Below are 20,608 nucleotides of genomic sequence, written 5' to 3'. Positions count from 1 at the left end.
CGCCCTCGCCGCGGCAGCCCCGGCCCCGCTTGCCCCAGCACATCCCGCGGCCGAGGCGGCCGGCCATGCCGAGCGGGCGGCGGCTGCCGTCTCACGGACAGGGCGCGCCTCCGCCCCGGGCAGACTCGGCGAAGTTCTCAGGGACCTGCCCACTCCGCGACACCCGCCCGCCGCCAGCGCTGCCCCGCCAGGAAGCCCGCACGGCTCCTCCGCCGCCGGCTCCTCCCTCACCCCGCCCCGCCGCCGGCCAGCCCGGAGGGGCGCGGCGCGGAAGAGCCGGGCACGGGCGCTGCCGCGGGGCGGGAGCGGTACCCCTGGGCAGGGAACCCGCCCCGCTTGTCCCCCAGCCGTGCCGCGCCCCTGCCGCCCGCCAGCCGCCTCCCCGGGAACGATGTCCCTCGGTTTCCTGGCGGTCCGAAGGCTGCCTGGCCCCCGAGGGTTCCAGCACCCCAGGGAAGGCACACGGCTCGAGCCTGCTCCGCGTTCACCCTGGGGACGCAACCGGTGGAACCAGTGCTGGTCCTGACCCATCCCGGTTCTGCCGGATCACAGAGAGCAGGGATGTGGGGAGAGACTGGCATGTTCCTTTTGCTGTCACGTTTCAAGGGAAAGGTGATCTGGTCGCCTTGAAGCTTGAGGAATCTTCATAAGCGCTGGTAGCTGCATGGTGGATATGCCATTTCCCCAGTAAGGGAAAGCTCTGCTGGCACTGAGCTGCCAGGACCACAGCAAGCTGCTTTGACCTCTGGAAGTGATGGAGACAGCCCCAGGGCTTGCTGTCTATGGACAGAAATTTTCAGAGCTGCAGGACAAGGGAGGTTATTTCCCACAGAGACACTAGGAAGAGCTTAGGAGTTGAGGGAACAAATTGATAGGAAACCAGGCTCCATCCATTATGCTGCTTGTAGAATAGCATGTGCTTCAGAAGCAGAGCAGAACACGGGCTAAGAAGCTACAGGCATTAATGACAAGCTTTTTTTGTCGAAGAAATGAGTGCTCTTGGTTGAAAAAAGAAGTCAACCAATGTGGCCTCATTGAGAGGAATCCAAAATACTAGTGAAAGTCCTAAGTTTATTATATACATAATAGGCAGTTCATTCTATGTCTTGACAGAGTCATGGAGGAAAAAATAACAGTAGCACTAGTTAGAACTTTCAGATTTGCTTCATGCTCAACAACATAACCACAGTGATTGTTTTACTTCAGCCCCTAACAGTACGAAGCCCCATCTGCCTAAACTTGTGATCTGGAGGCCGTGAAATTACACGAGAGTTCCTGATTTTGCATTTGAAATACTTTAACATAAATGTGACATAACTGGATACAGTTTCTCTCTCACTTGCAGCAGGGAGCTGGAACTGGTTCTGAGGTGTCAATTTCTCTGCCCGTTTTCCAAAGAGACTGTTCACTGCAACATCCTCTCCTGTTGGAGGCCAGACAAGATCAACCCAGCAGAGGAGTTCGCTCATGCCCAGAGAGAGAACTTCAGCCCAGTACACAGCACTGGGTGGTGCTCATCAGCACTACTGAGGAGTAAATAAAACTGACACTAAGGAAGGGGAAAAATGTCATCACTATCAGGGTCAGGGCACACAGCTATGAGCTCTTTTCTCATTTTCTGATTTTACATGATAATAAATACTGTATGTGACAACAAACGCAGAGTCAGCTACTCTGGAGGCCATGCTCTGGACAGAAGTGTGCTGAAAACCAGTAGCTGATTGTGATTCTGGCAAGCTAGTGTATATCAAGTAATTTAGGTGGATTTGCAATGACTGTGTGTATAAACAGATTATTTCTTATTTAGCTATACAGCTAGCTATCACAGAAAGTTATACAGGCATAAATCTAGTTTCAATATGCTTTGTAGACAACTACTAAATATCAGTATATTGGATATGAGAATTTACACTGCATATAAAGGATGTCATGTCTAGCAAACTTTGGGTCTGAAGAGTCAGGTGGCACCAGTTATTGCATGCTCAGTGTTTGCTTCGCCTTCTTGCTTGCCATCTTTCTGAATGAAGGAAGCCTGTTCTGGGAAGGAATCAAAGGAGAAGAGATCCTCCTGGACTCCCAAAAGAAGTTACTGAGGAGATTGGGAAGACGTAAGGAGCAAAGTGTAGGACTAAGAGTTAATTAAGAAGAGTGAGGGGAAAAAAATCAAGAAAAACACAGAGAGTTCTTCTACAGAGGTTCTTAAATATTATAAGAATATGTATTTTATATAAGTATTTTAAGTATTAGAGCAATATGGAAGAAGCACAAGAACATGATCACATGACTAAAAGAAATTCTGAAACAAAAAAATGGGAAACAGAGAACCAAAAATTACAGAACTACTCTCAGCAGTAATAATGCTCCTATGGCAAAGTAATGGGTGAAGACTTTCTGTGATGACCATTGCAGTGGGGATTGAAGTATTGCTAGTAAACAGTAGTTCCCTGGGGATGATGTCCAAACACATAAACCAGAGGAAATTCATGAAGAGAAAGTACAGTAATGAGGTTAATGTAAAAATCATAAAGAATCAATTATTTGCATTCACAAATAAGTCTGTACAAGATGTAAAGAATATGAAGGTTAAAACATGTTTTGTCAAACCTTTTCAAACATTTTTGGGATGTAAATGTTATGGGAACACTGAACATTCTGAGCTGAAATAGTTAAGGTATAAAGAATTCTCTCTGAACATACAAATAAGCCCCAGCGGGGAGGAAAAATATCTACAATCAACAAGGCAAATGAATGAGTTTACTGCTAGCCATAAAACTTGTAGCAAAATTTTCATGGAGAAGTTCCTTTTAAGCAGTTCTCTTGTTTCTTTCAGGTTGAATAACAATGGAAGTTAGAATAACTTGTTATGATTTTTTAGTGTTTAGTGAATTATAATTTCAGTTGCTTCAGGAGTTTCAACCAAAGATAAGCAGAGTAACCAAACAAATCATATAGAAACCCTAATTACTTATCTAGAAATATCTATTGCACCCTTAGTTGTCCAAATTAAAACAGAAGATTAGTAGAATAATCAATGGGTTTGAAAAATTTATTTTTAAAAACAGAAATTTTTTTCTTCACCTCAAAAAGTATCCAAAATATTAACTAAACTTTTCAAAAAACACTAAGAGAAAAAGACTGACCACAACAATACGCAATTGTCCAAAAGAATTCACATAACAGTGAATGAAATAGCTGAAATTAAGGGTGTATCTCTTGCTCTCTGAAATATGTTTGAAATGCAGGTAATATTTAGTTAATCTAAAATACATGAGCTTATTGAAGGACCAGGTTTACATAAAGGGAATACTTAAAGAGGTAAGATAAGATGAACTATTTGACACCTGTATAGTTATTAAAAGGTATTCTTATTTTTAGTGATGACATATACATTACAGAAAAAACAGAGCTATTAAATTTTACAAAATATTTAAAATTCACCTCATAGAAACTTTTCCTTTTTTTCTTTTGTGTGTAACAAGCTAAAATCTAAAATGGAAATAGAGTGGGAAGACTGCATTTTCAATAAGTTAAACAGCCTCCTAAATTCACACTTCCAGAGTAAAAATAAAGTATCAAATAATGTATAGCAGAATAAAGTTCCTAGTTCTAGAAAAAGCTAATGCTTACATATTCTAAAGAAAAAAAGTCAGAAGAATATGATAGGAAACATGATGTAGGAATACTTTGGACATAGATAGAAAATTTGCTTAAGGAGAGGAGGAATCATCCAAGTTATAAAGCATACCCACTGGAGATAGCATTGGACTGATGGGCTCATTGTTCACCATTGTTTTAACTGTGCATAAAAACTGTGCACTGCCCTGCAACACCCCTCCAGTTCTCATCTTGGCTGCTCTTTCTCTCCTTTATTAGCACAAATATTTTAAAAATATTATTATTCAGCCTATTGCACTACCAGTGCCAAGGATTTTTTTAAAAATATATAAATGTGTTTGGATTGAAAGCCTCTTTATTTGAGACAGCTGCACAGCACATGCAAAACACAAAATGAGCCGCACCCTGTTTCCCCAGTGCCAAAGGGTCCTGAGTGCTTCAGCAGGGTGGGCTTTGGGTCAAGAGGGAAGCTGGGTGTGTAGTGCAGAGGCAGAGAGATCGAGGAGTTGAGATGAGAGGAAGAACCCTAAAAATAAAACAGAATAAAAACACAAACTGGATGACTGACATGGAAACTGTCACCTATTTCAGGGATTTTCTATCAAGCTGATGAATGCTGTGAAATTCTTCTCGTGACAGGTCAATAAGATGAGGCAGCATTCAGTGGATTACGGGCAAGACCTCAGCTGCACCTGTCTGCAGATCTCTGTAGAACATGTATGTGCACATGTACATGTGTATGTGTACACATATATAATATACACACACATACAAGGTCACATACAAGCCAGGACAGACAGAAGACAGAACATGCATGTCAAAGGCACCAATCAATATATTTGCTTGCTGTAGGTATGTATTGCTTGCATTTAATTTTTCTCTTAAGCCAAATAGCAAGCATGAACTGCAGGCAGTGGAAGAGATAACGTACATAAAGGAAACCCAGGCCAGGAAGCTTAGCTGTCAGAAAGTGTTGGAACAGAGCTGCAGTTCTGCTCACAAAGTATGGTATGATGTGACACGTTAATGAAGATATGCTGGAGACCTGACTGATTTTTCACAGATTTTCATGCAGACAGGGATTAATTAAAATACTGAGTTGCAAATACTTTTTGAATGTTTGTCAAAATTATGGCATATTCTGAAACAAATAAATAAATTCCTCATTCAAAAATGTATAGCAGCTGGTCATAGTAGACAAAGAGAAGACCATGATTAAAATTCTGAACCAATAAGTCAAGCAGATATTACATTGTGAAATTAATCTATGTCACCCTACACTGTAGCTAATTACTACCATTTGGGTTTTAGTAATTTTTTCAAGGTTGTTTCTGTTTCTATGCCTGAAAGGGCCACAGTTAACATACATAAGTCCAGTGATATTGGGGAAGCATTTCCTTTTCTGTGATGATATTTCTAATACATGTGTCTTCTTTTTCATTAAGGCAGAGATAAGTGTCTTCACACAAAAAGACACACTAAATGTTTCAGTTTTCTTTTTCTCAGAAGTATGACTTTCTTGTGATTCATATCAGTAAGATTTTACAGTTAAAAATAAGTCTTTTACCTCTTAAATTGACATGAATAAACGCTATCATACTTGGGGATTTGAGATGCCACCATCCTCAGCCTTTGAAAATGCATGAGTCAGCTTTTTCTAGTTTTATGGATTTCTTTGGAACAGATTGCTTGACTACTTGCATTTTTATATTTCTGAGAGGCTTTTGATTATGATGGCAATTTTACAGTTTCCCATATCACATGATCCTGAATTACATATGAGGTAAAGATTTGCTCATGTGTCATGGTATGTGTTCAAGTATATTACATCCTATTACTACTGTACGAGCAATGGAATTTTTTGTCACATTACCTGGCCTATTTGTAGTTCTACATCATTGCACATTTGCCATATTATACTATATTATATAGTATACTATACTATATTACACATATTATATTATGCACTTTACTAGTTCCACAGGTACATTACATGCTCTAATGGTTTCCTAGGCTTTGTTTGGCAAATGCTTAGTTCTGAGTCTGGAAGAACAATGACCCTAAGTAACTTATCTCTTTTATTTCACATTATATGATGAGTAGCATCAATAAAGCTTGTATCTCCTTGCTGGTGTTTTGAGATCATCAGCAGTGGAGACTTAGGAAAGCTTCATAGATGTTGATTCCTGACATGTGTACCCCTGCCTTATCTGTTCTGCACTTTTTGGTGGGCCTGGTCTGTTCCTTGCACTTTTCTTATCTTTATTTGACAGTAACTTTTTCATTCATTAGGGTTTTTTCTGTAATTTAAAATTATTTTAACCTTGGAGCAATATAACATTGACCTATAGAAATTAGCACAGAACTGATGCAAATGAATTTCTTGTCAAAAGCAATGCATTTTTCACTGACTGAACAAAGATGCAGTTTGGACAAATCTTCTGAACAACTAACACACAGTCTGCACTTGAGAGTCTTGGTTTTCTTTTGTCCATCTTATTTTACAACCTAAGTTTTCTCCACTATCTTATCCTAATGAATTGTGTGAAAGGCTTAGGTTGTTCTTTCATTGGTGAAGAAATCAAGTCCTGTACTTTCCAAAGAGCTTGGTACTGCATCATCCAGGAGAATATTCCATAGCAATTTATTAATTTCAGAAGAAATTTGATTATTTTTCCTTGCCTTGATCACTCAGGGATTTCTATCAGTGATAGAAATCCCTGAGTGATCATACCAGTATAAATGCCTAGGATGCCAATTGAAGATGATAATGATCATCAGATGACAGCAGCAGAATTCAAGACAAATAATTTTCCCTCTCATTTTTTAAACCTCATCAAATATTTCCTACGTCTTATAAACTTCTTAAAATCTTTTGTTGATAGGTTTCTAATTCCATTCATGATATCTTTGTTTGGAGTTTCAAACCAGAAATTGATAGCATAACCGTCAGCTACATAACATAAATTTGTAAGATCAACATGTTGAGTAGCTTATCTCAAAGATAAACTGGAGTGATCCTGTCACTAATTTGACTATATCCGAGCATGCACTTTGATATGGTATGTACGACCCAATTTTCTTCAATCATGAATAATGTATTGCTTTAATCACTCTTGGCATTCCCTTCTTCCAGGCTCTGAAATCTTACAAAGAGTGAATTGCACCATCCAGCTTTATTGACAATAGCAAGCTTCTTACACTGTTATAATGTAAGGATGGCTGTAGGCTGCTTTGGCTGGACCAAAATTCTCCCTAGCTATCCATTTTTACTCTGCTGATGGCCACTGTAAGCTTCTTTATGCTTAAGAAAATTGTTTTTAACATAAATGTAGGCGACACATACTTAAATATTCTACATGAGTTAACACATGCTATCTATAATGAGAAAAGTATCCCTGGATACATGCCCTGTCTAGGAAATTGTTGTATTATTTGTTGTTTGTATTATTTGTTGTATAAGTGTCCATAACTACAGCCAAGACTCTTGTTTGCTGTAGACTTTCTCCAAGTGTAATTTGTTTGGCCCTTTGCCACGATGACCTGGTGATCTGGATTTGCCAGTGTATCAGAGCCAAAAAGCTGTATAACTTGGAAGATAAGGATACCACTGACTAAAACCAGGGGATTGCTACATTTTAGTGGCATTTGGTAGTTTTATTATACTCCTTTCAAGTTTTCCTTGTCTTCTCATCCCCAAACCCTCCACCCTGTAACAAGTGCTCTGTCCTGCCATTGAAGTTACTGATTTTCATAGAAAATTACCTATCTGAATTTACAGATAGGGACGCAACACGATATCCTTGAGTGACGAAGTTCAGGATTTTTCTTTTCTTTTTTGCCTTGCTTTAGATATTGTAAAATCAGTTTAACCTAGCAAAGGTTTCAGATTTCCTGGGGGGCTGATACTGAAGACACACAAGAAATTCACATTTTATGCACAAACATTTTAAACTGAGAGTAATCAGCACTGCCAGGAGATAGGAAATGGGTGTTTGTAGGGGAAAAGACCGAACTTCGAATCCTGTATCTCACTGAAGAGAGAGACCGCGAGAGATATTTGGAGATAAGGAGACACCAAGTAGGACGGTGCAAGTAAAGGCTGAAGTATCAGGTACACGGAGCGGGGCTGGCAGAGGCACCGAGCCCGGCTGTAGGAAGTCGCGTTGTGAAGCAAGAAAAAGGGGTTGGTGTGTCAGGTGAGAAGGAATAAGCCCCACAGCGAATGCCTGCCGCCGTGACCCCGGGCACAAAGACACGTAACTCGATTGTGTGGCAGCCGGTAACGGCGCGGAACGGCCCCTGCCAGAGCGCAGAAATCCCCTGGCGAAGGGGACAGGAGCCGTGAGGACACAGGGGCTGGCTGGACGAGGCGGGAGGACACCACTGGGGCTGCCGGCGGGGCAGGAGAGGCGCCGAGACCCCCGGCCCAGGCTGCGATAACCCTCGCCGGCTCCGAGGAGCGCGGCCCAGCCCGGCTCCCCCTTCTCGCCGTGCGAGAGCGGCCGGGGCGCTGCGGCCGCCCTGGGCCGGCCTCCTCCTGCCGGCCGAGTCCCCTCCTCCCCGCTGCCTTCCCGGCGGCGGCGGGGGCGGTGGCGAGCGGGCGGCCGAGCCGCTCGGGGCCCGGCAGCGCTGCCCATGGGGGAGTGCGGGGTGCCCCCCCAGGTCCAGCTCTTCCTCCGCGCCTGCGAGCAGGGCGACTGCGAGACCGCCCGACGCCTCTTGGGGCTGCCCGGCAGCAGCGGCGGCCCCGCCGACACGGCGGCCCCCTCCTCCTCGTCGTGCGGCCCCGAGGAGACGGCGGCGGAGCCCCGCGGCGAAGCGGCGTCCCCGCCGAGCCCCGCCGTGCCCGTGGACTGCACGGACGAGGCCGGCAACACGGGGCTGCAGTTCGCCGCGGCGGGGGGCCACGAGCAGCTGGTGCGGTTCCTGCTGCGGAAGGGCGCCTCGGTGCAGAGCAGGAACCACTACGGATGGAGCCCCCTCATGCAAGCGGCCAGGTACGGGGGAGAGAGAGGGAGGGAGGGAGGGAGGGATGAAGGGAGGGATGAGGACCGAGGTGCCGAGGTGGGGGTCTCCGACCGCCATCGGAGCATCGGCCTAGTCGGCGGCAGCCCGGGGCGGGGAAGGGAGGGAGGGCCGCCGGGGCTCTGCCTTCCCCGCCCCCGGGCTGCCGCGGGCGCTCGGCTCCCTCGCTCTCAGGACCGCGGTCCCCGCGCCGAGGGAGGGCGCCGGGGAGCTCCGGCGGGTCAGCGGGTCTCCGACCGCCATCGGAGCATCGGCCTAGTCGGCGGCAGCCCGGGGCGGGGAAGGGAGGGAGGGCCGCCGGGGCTCTGCCTTCCCCGCCCCCGGGCTGCCGCGGGCGCTCGGCTCCCTCGCTCTCAGGACCGCGGTCCCCGCGCCGAAGGAGGGCGCCGGGGAGCTCGGGGGGGTCAGCGTGGGAGAGAGAGAGGGAGAGGGAGAGAGGGCGGGCGCCATGTTGAAGGCCGCAGTGGGTTGTCGCTGCTGGAGCCCGGAGTTGTCCCGGGGGATCGGAGTGGTCACCTGCTCCCGTCCCTGGGCGGGGGTAAGGAGGGGCTGTCCAGTGTAGAACTGTCCGGTGTTATCTTGGTGCATTAGAAACTTTTCATGTTAAGAATGTGGTGTTTGACGCAATGCATGCTGTTCCTTGGTTAAGCCAGTGCAAAACTGGAGCTACACGAAACACAGCTCTCCTGTGTGACCATAGGTATATGCACGTAGCCTTACTTAATTTTGCATGGGTTGTTTGGGTTTTTTTTGTCTGTATGTGTCTTTCTTGCTTGTTGAAAGCTACGTCTGATGCAAAATGTACTGAAGCGAGCTGAAACAATTTCCCGTGGCTTGCCCGTGTTTGCCTTGCTGGAGGACAGGGAAAATCATTGCTGAGGGTTTTTAATGACAAATCGGTTGTTTTCTGCATCGGTGATGCTGTCCTCTGCCTAACCCACTGCTGGGCCGTGGGAGGTTCCCGTGTTGCTAATGCTGGTGCTGGTGCTTGTCTTTATTCCTACAAGCACACCTTGGGCTCACAGGCCTGTTTTGCAGGGTTGGAGGGCATTGCTGTGCTATAATAGCTGAATGCTTAATCAAGAGAATAAATGTTTTTTGTTATTCTGGTGGTGTTATGCTTTGTTTTGTTTTTCTGGTGTTTTTTTGGGGGGAGTTTTTGTTTGTTTGGTCGGTTTTTTTGTTGGTTGGTTGTTTTGTTTTTTTTTTAAATTTCATAACTTTGAAATACTTGGAAAAAAATAATCTGTTTCCAAGTTAACATTTCTCTTTTCAATTAATGGCCATAGAAAGTTCCCAAAGAATGAGTCACACAACTGGTTTCTCAGTAAGAACAAGGAAGACAAGGTTCAACAATTTGGTTATTTTATGAAGGTTTAAAAAAAAGGAAAAAAGTTGCAGAAACAGATTTTTTTTCCCCTTAATGAAAACCATATGCTCATTCCCTAAAAACAATGAAGTTAGATGACTAAAACCCTCTCACTGATTTCAAGAAATTACTGGCTGGCATTTGAAAAGTACTGCATATATGGTTGAAAAGTGTAAAGTAGAGGAGCATTTTTCTCTTTTCTTTTTAATGGATAACCAGAAAGGAAGCCCAGTGTTTGTCCAAAGGTAGGCTTCAGACTTGGGTAGCTGTTTAATTTTCTGGCTGTGATTAGCTCTGTTGCAGTTGGACAGGAGGTAGCATATATGCATAAAATTAACTATGTGCAGGGGTTGCAGGCTCCACTGAGGAGATGCAGTGAAGGGTACAGGATAGACCTAGGGAGTGTACAAGCTCCAGAGGCTTCCTCCTGCAACTGTATACTTTCTGGAAGGAAACAAAGGACTTTGGGGCTCGTGGTTGCTTTAAGTGGTTAGTGGCATTCTCTGGAGTTTCCTCGACTAAGGTTTGCTTTGTTGTAATGTACAAAAGTTGCCTTCAGGGTCAGAGTTGGGTTGTGCTAAGCACAACGTACATGAGCATGCAGCAGTGCATGATGCCTGCAACAAGAGCACGACACACACATCTTGTCAAAGTACTATATTTATTAAAATATGGGGTTTCCATTTTCTCACTGATAACTGGCTGTTTGGATGTGTGGCTTGCCTGATTGCCTTTTGCTTACTGACAAACTAGCAGAGCTTTTGGTAGTCAAGTGATATCAAAAGTAGGTTGCTGGTAAAACTGGTGTCAAGAGTTCAGTACTCTGACCAAGTTCTTGTAGATATTCCACACAAGGAGGGTTTGGTGCCATATTTCTTTATTGGAAGCTACTTAATATTACACAGGGTTTTAATTTAGCCTTGTAATACAGAAGTCTCTTGAAATCATAGCAGAAGCCTGACATAGCAACTGCAACAGACAGTCGAATCACAAGACACCATGGCACACCCATTAGCAGTCCCTGTATGCTCATCATCACAGTGCTGGGTGTTGGAAGGAATGAGTTAAAAACCTCAGGACTATTGAGGAGGATTGTAAATCACTCAAGTGACCTTGCAGCCAGGAATAAATCTTGATAAGTCTTGCATGAACTGCAGGCCATTGGTCCTTTAGCATGAACTGGTAATGGTACCTGCTTCTCCCCTTCTGTATCTCTGCCTGTGTGTTGCTTTGGGGATCCCCAGGTTCACGAGGTAACAAATAAATTTACTCTATGCGTTCTAACTGAGTGAGTTTGTGGTTGTTCTGTCTGCCTCCTTTTGTCAACTTATGCACTGGGTATCTCCAATTATCAGGAAGGAATACCTGGCTGGGGGCCAACTCAAGCACCTTTTTTAAAATTTATTTTCATTCCATTTTGGTACTTGGTGTTGGGCTGAACTGTGTTGATGCTTCCCCCATGCTGGTCTCTCTGACTGAGAAGCAGAATAATTTCCATTGATTGTTTTAGGGAAGTCCATTCACATGGCCAGTTGTCCCACTCTGCTGGCAAGCCATTTCTCTTAAAGATCTTCTCTGGTCCCCTTGGTGTTCAGGGAAGTTCAGCTAACTTTTACAGCAGTGATGGCCACTCACCGTGTTCTTCTCTGAGCTTCATGGACACATCTGTATTCACTAAGTCTTCTTCCATTGTGGGAGTTCATTGATGGTTCACAACTGGAAAACAAGGGATAATGCAAATATAAAAGACTGACTCTCCAGTTGATAAAATGGTCTTTTTCTTCCTTAGTTAGCACTGGCTGCAGTTTTTACTCCAGTTGTTCAATAGTAATGACGGTACTCAATAAAGATCTCTAGAAACAAACTGGCTTTGATCTGTTAATGTGATACATCTGTGGAAAAAGAGGATGAAAGGGACACTCTGGTTTATGGAAGTTATGAGTTGGTGCCGTGCAGCAGAAAAGGAAGCTGGCACTTTGCTGCTTTGAGCAGACCATCCTCTTCAATGGATGCCTGCTTTATGAACGTGGTCACTGGTGCATGTGGAATGGTTTGGTTTACAGTCCTCAGCTGATGACTGGTGTCCTCCAGCAAGGTGCCCATTGTCACATTCAGAGATGTTTATATGATCCCTCACAGAGTACGTATTAGTCAATTGGCAAATTTGGTAATGAAGTTTTCTAGGTTCAGAGTATGTTGTTTTTTGCAATCCAAGGTGTTAATTCTCCCTTGTGTCTCTTTCTTCCAAGGTTTGGACATCTAAGCGTGGCCCACATCTTGCTGGAAAATGGTGCTGATCTCAATGCACAAAACAAGTTAGGAGCCAGTGTTCTCACAATGGCCTCCAGAGGTGGTCATGTGAGCATGGTGAAATTTTTGCTGGAATCTGGAGCTTTTGTGGACAATTATGACCATTTTAGCACAAATGTACTTAACAGCAGCAGAGATGACCTTCCTGATATCACTCCACTGATGGCAGCTGCTCAGCATGGACATGAGGCAGTGGTACGTCTGTTGCTAGACTGGGGAGCTGATTGCAACTACAGTCTAAAGACAATGGGCTGGAGTCCTTTAATGCTGGCAGCCGTTAGTGGAAAGGTGAGCTTGGCACAGCAGCTCATGGAGAAAGGTGCCAATCCTGATCACTTGAATGTACTACATAAAACACCTTTTGAAATCTCTGTTGGCTTCAAACACAAAGACATGAAGGACTATTTGGAATCTCTCACAACAATTAGGCCTCAGGCAGGTATGGAATGTTATTTTTTTGTTTCACTTTAGAAATTGAGGAGCTTATTTTGTATGGGCATGATGTTCTTTGTAATTTGCAGCTGGATTTTGAAAATGTTGGAGTAGGCACACCTACTTCAGCTGAGGTATGAGTGCCCAACTTCAGCAAATTTTTCCATGTTAGCAGGATAAGATTCCTGTCTGTATGTGGCTGTTTTGGGGACACTTTTCAAGGTTAAGCACTGGGAAGTGTTTAAATGATGTTCTTTGTAATTTGCAGCTGGATTTTGAAAATGTTGGAGTAGGCACACCTACTTCAGCTGAGGTATGAGTGCCCAACTTCAGCAAATTTTTTCCGTGTTAGCAGGATGATAAGATTCCTGTCTGTATTTGGCTGTTTTGGGGACACTTTTCAAGATATTTATGTAAGCCAGCACTGGGAAGTGCTTAACAAAAGGGTTTGGAAGAGCTGGATTTTCCAGCTTTATACTGTTTGCTATAAAACAGAAGGGAATGGCTAGCTCTAGAAAGATCATTTTCCACTGCCATATGGACATGTCCAAAACTGTTGTCTGCATTTGGTGTCATTCCTGCAGGTCAAGCTTCCCTTGTACTTGAAGAAGTAAGAACAAAAATCAGACATCTGTTTCTGCTGTAGAGAAGGTGTGAACTCAGATTTTGATTTATAGGTTAAGTTGGAACTCTAGAGCTTTCATACAGCCATGCTTCCACGCAGGACTGATTCATTGTAGATGTTTGCTCATGACCTCGAGGAACAGGCATCAGTTGCTTACAGTACATAGGATCAGAGATCCATGGAATTCACTAGTGTCCATGTGTTTGCATATATAGGATGTATGTTCAGGCAGAGTTGGCCTCAACTTGAAGTATTGAAGGATTCTGTTAAGTGAGAAGACTGGACTTGCTTTAAAGCAGACAGATATTTGTCACCTCTGCTGAGGGGAAATTTCCATCATCAGGAGGGTAGTAACTCATTCGGGCAGAGAGGGGAGTAAAAACATTATTCTTGCACGCAAATTTCTGCATTGGTTTTTGACCATACTTCAAGTCTCCTGCTAGCGCTGAAGTCTTGAATATCCTGTGAAGAGAAGAAAGATCATTTCTGTCGTATGTAAGACACAGCAAAGGAACTGTTCTTCTGATCCATTGCCATAGATAGGGTGAATTGCCTCCTAGGAGAAAGCAGCTCTCTTCCCACAGCTGTTCTCAGTAGCAAATTCACTGCCTGGAATGGCTTGAGGGTTACCTGCCTTATGTCCCTGTCCTTACTTAGACTTACCCAGATCTCAGTCTTTCCTTCTGGCATCTTCTCATGGTCTTTGCCATAGATAGGGTGAATTGCCTCCTAGGAGAAAGCAGCTCTCTTCCCACAGCTGTTCTTAGTAGCAAATTCACTACCTGGAATGGCTTGAGTGTTACCTGCCTTCTGTCCCTGTTGTTACTTAGGTTTACCTGCTCCCTGAAGCTGCCTCTCCTCCAGGGTTTTCACATGACAAATGGAGCCTGGTACTTTCCTAAACTAATCTTTTGAAATCTGTTTTACAGTGGTGAGCTCATACACACAGTTGCTTCTATAAGAGCAGTTTCTGAATCAGGAGAAAATGTAGAACCCATCACTCTCTTTCCTGGTCTTAAAATAAGAGTTTATTGGAGTATTTTGGGCTTTACAACAATAGCTTTTGTTCAGCATGTTAAGCTGACTTCCTTTGGAGTAAAGCTGTGAACGTAAACCTTTTCTGTATGTCATAAAAATGACAGAATTGGGCTGACGAAATCGCTTAGTGTCTCCTTGTTTTCCATAAAATTTTGTTACCCCATTGATTCTGTATGAATAATTTGTCCGTAATGATTGGAAGATAGAGGACAGTATTTTCTGGCATGAGTGGAAGATGAAAGATTTGTCACTATTTTTTCCTCATCTTATATAGTGTCAGAATTTTCAAAGCACTGTTAAGCCATGTAAAAAGAATTATTCAGTCAAAATATTACAATTTATAATAATTGCAGTTCTTGTTATGGGGATGATTATCTTGGAGCTGAAGAATATTAATTCACAAGTAACAAGCTGCGTAGTTAAATTGACACGATTATTTTTGTGACCTTTACAAACTAACCTGAAAATACTCAAGAGGAAATAAAACTGGAGCAGCTTGTAAAACTCCTTTTGAGTCACTTTTCAAAATAATCCCATACAATTAGAGTGTTCACTGTTGTATAGGGGATTTCACCAGACCACAGAACCATACTGTAATTCTTTAGTGGATATTTTAGACTTCCAGGCAGGAAAAAAAGAGTTTCCAAATACAATTTCCTGATGGAGAATGGAAATTGAAAAGCCTGTTCTGGTGCCTTATTATAGTTTCTAGCTTTAGCTCTGCTCAGAGAACTAAACAGGTGATTCATTCTTCCCAAAGGTAATACAGAAGTTGTCAATACTTTCTTTGTTCTTATTAAATGTATGCCTAAACATATGTAGTACAGTACTTAAAATTTTTAATAATTTTTGTATAAAAATTTTACTAGAGATTTTGGCTTTTTTTTTTTGATTGCTAATAGAAATGTTTATATTTCTTTCAGATGCAGAAAAGAGGCAACCTGATGTCTTCCATGCTTTGAAACTGGGTAAGTACTGCCATGATTCTTTCACCCTGTCTAGTTTTAATAACTTCAGAGCATGTCTGTTTGCTCGCATGGGAAACATGATTTTTCTGTTCCTGCTCTTCACGTGTGAGCTATCAAAACATCTTCCTGGAAAAGCCTCAAGTCTCTTGAATTTTTAGAATGATTTTGTGCCCTTCTTCTACCCCTGTGTTTTTTGAGATTTACAGATGTTAGTGCTGGGTCAGAAGAAGTATCATAGGAGGGGTCAAATGAATACTGGTCAGCACATTGGGTTTTGGCTTTTTTTATTTGGCTGTGGATGGCAGCACTGTTGAAAAACCAACTCATTAGGTAAAGGAGTATCCAGGGTTCAAAGTAAATTCTGGTGTCTCTGTAGGTTCCATGGTTTCTGTTTAACAAAGTCTGTGGTCTGGGTCTGTGTTAAAAAAGCCAACTGCGGCCTTTTACTGAATTGGAACATATAAAAAGTAGTTATGTGCTTTTCTATCATTCCTCTTCCAAGAAATTAGCTGAGTGGCATTGGTGGGTGTGAGTTTCAGTGAGTGCATTCAAGTGGCTGCAGGGTTTTTCTGGGATTCTGAATGACTTTCCAAGGAAAATGTTCATGCCTGTGATTGAGTTGAAAGCAGCCTATGCTATGAAGCAGTTTACCATCTGAAGGGTTTTTTAAAGGTGAAAATTTTTCCATTTGCGTGGCAGTTTGCTTGTTCTTGCCCCTGTTCCTGTGGTGGTACACACAGTCACAGAGATTTTTTTTTTGCTTTTTCTTCTTCCCTGCTTTTGCTTGCCATAGGACATCAAAAAATACAGGACATAGGTGAGCTTAAGCTCTCTGTTTAAGGCAATCTTGACTACCTCATACAGTTTTTAAAAGCGGTCCTACTTCAAGATTTAGAAAAAAACCTACAACCTTGTTCAAATATGTTCAGTAACGTATTTCATGCTGCTTTTTGCAATCTAGACAAGAACTCAAGTGACTACCTTTATGTGGAAACTTGAAAATTAGATTAATTTTTAAAGAACTGTAAAAATGACTAATGACAACAAATGACTTTACTCTTGAGCAAGGAGTAGGGAAGTTTTGTATTGGAGGCGTAGTTTGAATACTGGAGGCAGAAAAAAAAATCATTCTAAGAAAGTTGAGTGCTGGAATAAACTCCTTTGAGGTTATGGAATTCTATTAGTAAGCATTTTTAGAATCAGTAAACTATCTTTGTAAGAGGAACTTGCTGGTCAGTGTGAGACAGGGCATTATCCTTCCTGTTTTAGGGAAGGAATGACCTCCACTACCTTTAAGAGTGCCTTTGTACCCACCTGCTTTGATTCAAAAATCGTTGATTCTGTGATTGCAGCCTGTGGAAATGGAACAGGAATCTTTGAAGGAGAAATCATGGTGCCTGAGCATCATCAATTTTCCTTGCAGGACATCATCTTATGGCAATTTAATAGAAATACTGCCTATCTGTGTCTTCACAAGCAGGATGCACTGCAGTTTATACAGCCTTCCTTAGTTGTTCATTTCAGAAGATAATTCTTGTAATGGGATTGCACCATAAGTGTACAGGTAGAGAAAATGAGGAAAATACAGTGCCTCATGCAATTTTATGTCAGCTGGAAAGGTGTACTAATTAACTAACATTTAGTTTATATTTTATCACTGTTTTGCAGGAAACTTTCAGCTGGTTAAAGAGATCATTGACGAAGATCTGAGTCAGGTTAATATTACCAATGTTGACGGTGCCTCTCCTTTAATGATTGCGGCTGTAACTGGACAGCTGCCCCTCGTTCAGCTCCTTGTTGAGAAAAAGGCTGATATTGATAAGCAGGATAATGTTCATGGCTGGACAGCACTAATGCAGGCCACGTACCATGGGTAAGATATATACTCTCTTTGTGTCTAGCAGTAAAGAAGTTTAATTTTTCTTACATCCCAATAGAAAAAATCCTTTTTGATAATAACTCTAGAAGCAGAGAGGTCTTAAAAGAAATTAAGGGACCTGTGACCTCAGTTTCTCATGACTCTTGCACTACCCTCAGCTTTTTGGAGCAGATCTGAATCATGTTTTGATCACCACAGTATGACAAAGACATGAAACTGTTAGAGAATGTCCAAAGGAGGGCCTTGAAGGGAAGCTGTATGAGGAGTGGCTGAGGTCACTTGGCGTGTTCAGCCTGGAGGAGAGGAGTCTGAGAGGAGAACTCATTGCAGTCTACAACTTCCTCATGAGGGGAAGAGGAGGGGCAGGCACTGACATCTTCTCTGATCAGTGACAGGACCCGAGGGAATGGCTAGAGGTGTCAAGGCAAGGTTTAGGTTGAATATTAGAAAAAAGTTCTTCGTTGAGAGAATGGTTGGCCACTGGAAAGAGCTCCCCAGGGAAGTGGTCACAGCACCAGGCCTGACAGAGTTCAAGAAGTGTTGGAACAATGCACTCAGAGACATGGTGTGACTCTTGAGGATGGCGCTGTGCAGGGATTCAACAGTCCCTTCTAACTCAGGTTATTCTGTGATTCTGTGATGTTTGGATTTTAGAATGAGTCAAACATTTGGGAACCTGAAGCAAGCTCAGTTAAGTACTGGGAACGTAGTCCTCCAGGAGCCTTGGTGCAGACTTCAGCTTCCACCCTTTGATATTTTTCAGTATTATGAAAGATTCTATCACCCCTCCTGCCAGGGCTGTCAGTGTACAGGAAGCTGTGAAACTTCAAGGCAATCAGCCTTCCATGTAGCACATTTTCCAGCTGTAAAACCATCTCTACGTTCTCCTGTTCAGCCTTTAGTTTTTATCGAGTTTTTGGAAATGCAACTAAAATAATTGTCATTTTCTATAAAGCTCCTTTGTAAATCTAAGTGGCTGCTTAGGAGTCAGACCTCAGAAATTGCCCTGGCTGGTACTTCACATGTGGTATCTATCATACACTTAACATTGTTTGAATACAGGATATTCAGTTCAGGGAGTTGAACTTTTCTTGGTTGTAGATAAGGCCCTCAGCAAGGTGAAGGTTCTCTTCAGTGGTAGCGCATTAATTGTATAAATTAATGCGCTACCACTGATTTTGTTTTTAGTCAGCAGATCTCCTTGGACTATATAAGTGCAACAAAGAGGAAAAATAGGAGGTCAAGTTGTCATTGCCTTGTGAAACTTTTCTGAAGTATTCTTGGGACCTTTATTGATTGTAGTGACAGAAGTGCACTAAGAACAGATTTTCTGATGCAGCTGTTTAACTTAGCATCAGTCACACAGTACGCAGCTGGAATAGGAGCAGCCAGTACAAAGTGATGGATAGGCCTGCTGGCATGTCCCCTTGCTGGTACTCGGGTACTTGTTTGTGGAAGCACATAGACAAGTGAATCCTGCACATGTTCAAATTCTGGCTGTTCAGTTTATTAGAGGACAGGACTATGAAAAGTCTTCTCCGTAGTGTGTCAGTCAGTCTTCATAGTGTGAAACTTTGTAAGTTAATTTTGCTAATATGCTTAACATTTGAGGCAGTGGAATTTTGGGAGTGTTTGGTATTGTTCATGCTTAAGTAAAGTTGTCTAAAGGACACTGGCTCAGTGAAAAGACCAGAAGGACATCCCAGTCCTGGAAACAAGGGTGTGGCTTCTTAGGAATTTAGAGTTATCCATGAAAAATAAAATATGTCCCTAGTCACCCAAGATAATCCCAGCATCACAGCCATCTATGAAACCCTCTCAGTGTTGTATGGTGTCATAGGTAAGTAATGACAGCAAGAGTGACTCCGGGGACATCTGGATCAATAGAAGAGCAGCATGAATGCTGCAGAAGTACAGTGGCTGTGCTAAGTTTTACTATGATGAGCAATCGTAGTACAAGTGGAGGTTGTACACTTGAAATATACAAGAGCCTTGTGTGTAAAGCCACATTCACAGTGCCCCAGTGTGGGTGGAATACCTCATGTGCATAAATAAATACTTATCCTTGTAATTCTATACTTAGCATCTGAGCCTTTTTCTTAGCATGGAGAGTTGCAATTTTTCATAACATCTGGAAATCTTTGGGCTCCACAGAACCTCAGCTAACTCTTCCTCAGGACCACCAATAGTGTGAAGGGTCTTGGGCTTGAAGGAGGGAGCAGGCAAGGTCTCTCTGAGCCAGAGGCACTAAAAAGTTGTGTCTCTGTGTGCTCGCAAGTTGCAGGAGTGTAAAGCAGGATGGAGGGATGATAATTTTAAAAAAGAGTAAGAAAGTAATAGGAAATACGCAGAGGAGCTGTGGTGAGGATAAGCAGAATTTTTGTTAGAAGAGAGGAGTAACAATCATCCTCCATTTCAGGTTGATTTTGTGTGGAGTGAGTTCATGAGTGGAAATGTCACCTGAATAAGAAATGATGCTGTGAAGTGGAGATGTTGAGATCCATTTTTCAGCTTCATTGTTAGAATTTGCAGTTACCTGTTGGTGCTTGAGAATGTTTTTTCTCTGTGTTGCTGATGCATATCAGAGTTTGATTTTATACAAGGTCAGTCACTGCTAAGGAGTTTTGATATTGAGTGTATTTTCCCTAGCTTTGTTGTCTGTTCAGTTGTTTCATAGGCTGAATTGAAATATTGTTTTTAACTCACAAGGCTAGTCCTGCTTATTTACTCAGGTGTATCAGAGGGGAGAGGGGCTAACTGGAACAGGATGGTGAGTGTCTTTTATGCAGCTAGCTTTGAGGAGCTTTTGTTGGTGGTGTTTGTGTTGGTTGACATTTAATGCTGATTGTTTTTGCATTTTAAACACCTCAGGGAAGTGATAATGTGCCTTCTCAATTAAAAAATTTGTAGCTGTAATTAGGTGAAGTACTGTTTGAAGTTTATAAGTTATCTTCAGTCAATTTGGCTTTTCTGTGTGCAATTTCTTAATGTGCAAGTTGTGAAAATGAGGTTGCATTGAAGTATTAGAGATGGCAAATGATGACTACTGAAATGTCCTTTGTCGTTCCATCTGCTTTTCTGCCCTAGGCATTAATGGTTTTCATTGGAAGGTTGTTTAGCAACATATTGCAGTCACTTCCAAAAGGATCAGGGTAGGAAGCTGACTATTCAAAGGGGGCTTTTAAGGCAAACTTTGGGCATATTGATTAATGTAAGTCGTACTGAGTAAATGTAACTGACAGAGGACTTGTGGGAGCCCTTGAAGAGCTTGTGAACAAATTTTACACTAAGTTAGCTGTAGAATGTGTAAAACTGATCTCTGATTCAGGAACAATGCTATAAAA

The 20,608-nt window shown here is 42.7% G+C and overlaps 2 protein-coding genes across 11 annotated transcripts in view; one reads left to right on the top strand and one right to left on the bottom strand.

The window, feature by feature from the left end:
• Positions 1-193, bottom strand: part of GALNT12 (polypeptide N-acetylgalactosaminyltransferase 12) — a 46,306-nt gene extending 46,113 nt beyond the window's left edge. The window contains 2 exon segments of the mRNA XM_039711184.1: position 1; positions 4-193. The exon segment at position 1 is cut by the window's left edge and continues 282 nt beyond it. Of these exon segments, the coding sequence (XP_039567118.1) occupies position 1; positions 4-67 (65 nt within the window). The 5' untranslated portion in view covers positions 68-193.
• A 7,928-nt stretch (positions 194-8,121) lies between these two features.
• ANKS6 (ankyrin repeat and sterile alpha motif domain containing 6) overlaps positions 8,122-20,608 on the top strand; it is a 40,474-nt gene continuing 27,987 nt past the window's right edge. For 9 of the 10 annotated variants that reach the window (XR_005627627.1, XR_005627628.1, XR_005627630.1 and 6 more), the window contains exons 1-4: positions 8,122-8,615; positions 12,262-12,761; positions 15,341-15,385; positions 17,054-17,258. Coding sequence is in view for 6 of the 10 variants with exons in the window: in XM_039711075.1 (XP_039567009.1) it covers positions 8,254-8,615; positions 12,262-12,761; positions 15,341-15,385; positions 17,054-17,258 (1,112 nt within the window). In the remaining 4 variants the exon portion in view is untranslated. Of the gene's footprint in view, positions 8,616-9,215; positions 9,344-12,261; positions 12,762-15,340; positions 15,386-17,053; positions 17,259-20,608 lie in introns of those variants that run through there. The other variant, XM_039711078.1, reaches the window with a different exon arrangement.

This window comes from Passer montanus, unplaced genomic scaffold, assembly GCF_014805655.1.
Source record: "Passer montanus isolate IOZ18808 unplaced genomic scaffold, ASM1480565v1 scaffold24, whole genome shotgun sequence".
NCBI lineage: Eukaryota > Metazoa > Chordata > Aves > Passeriformes > Passeridae > Passer > Passer montanus.
Note: the sequence above shows the minus strand (reverse complement) of the source record. Positions and strands in the feature narration are given on the sequence as shown.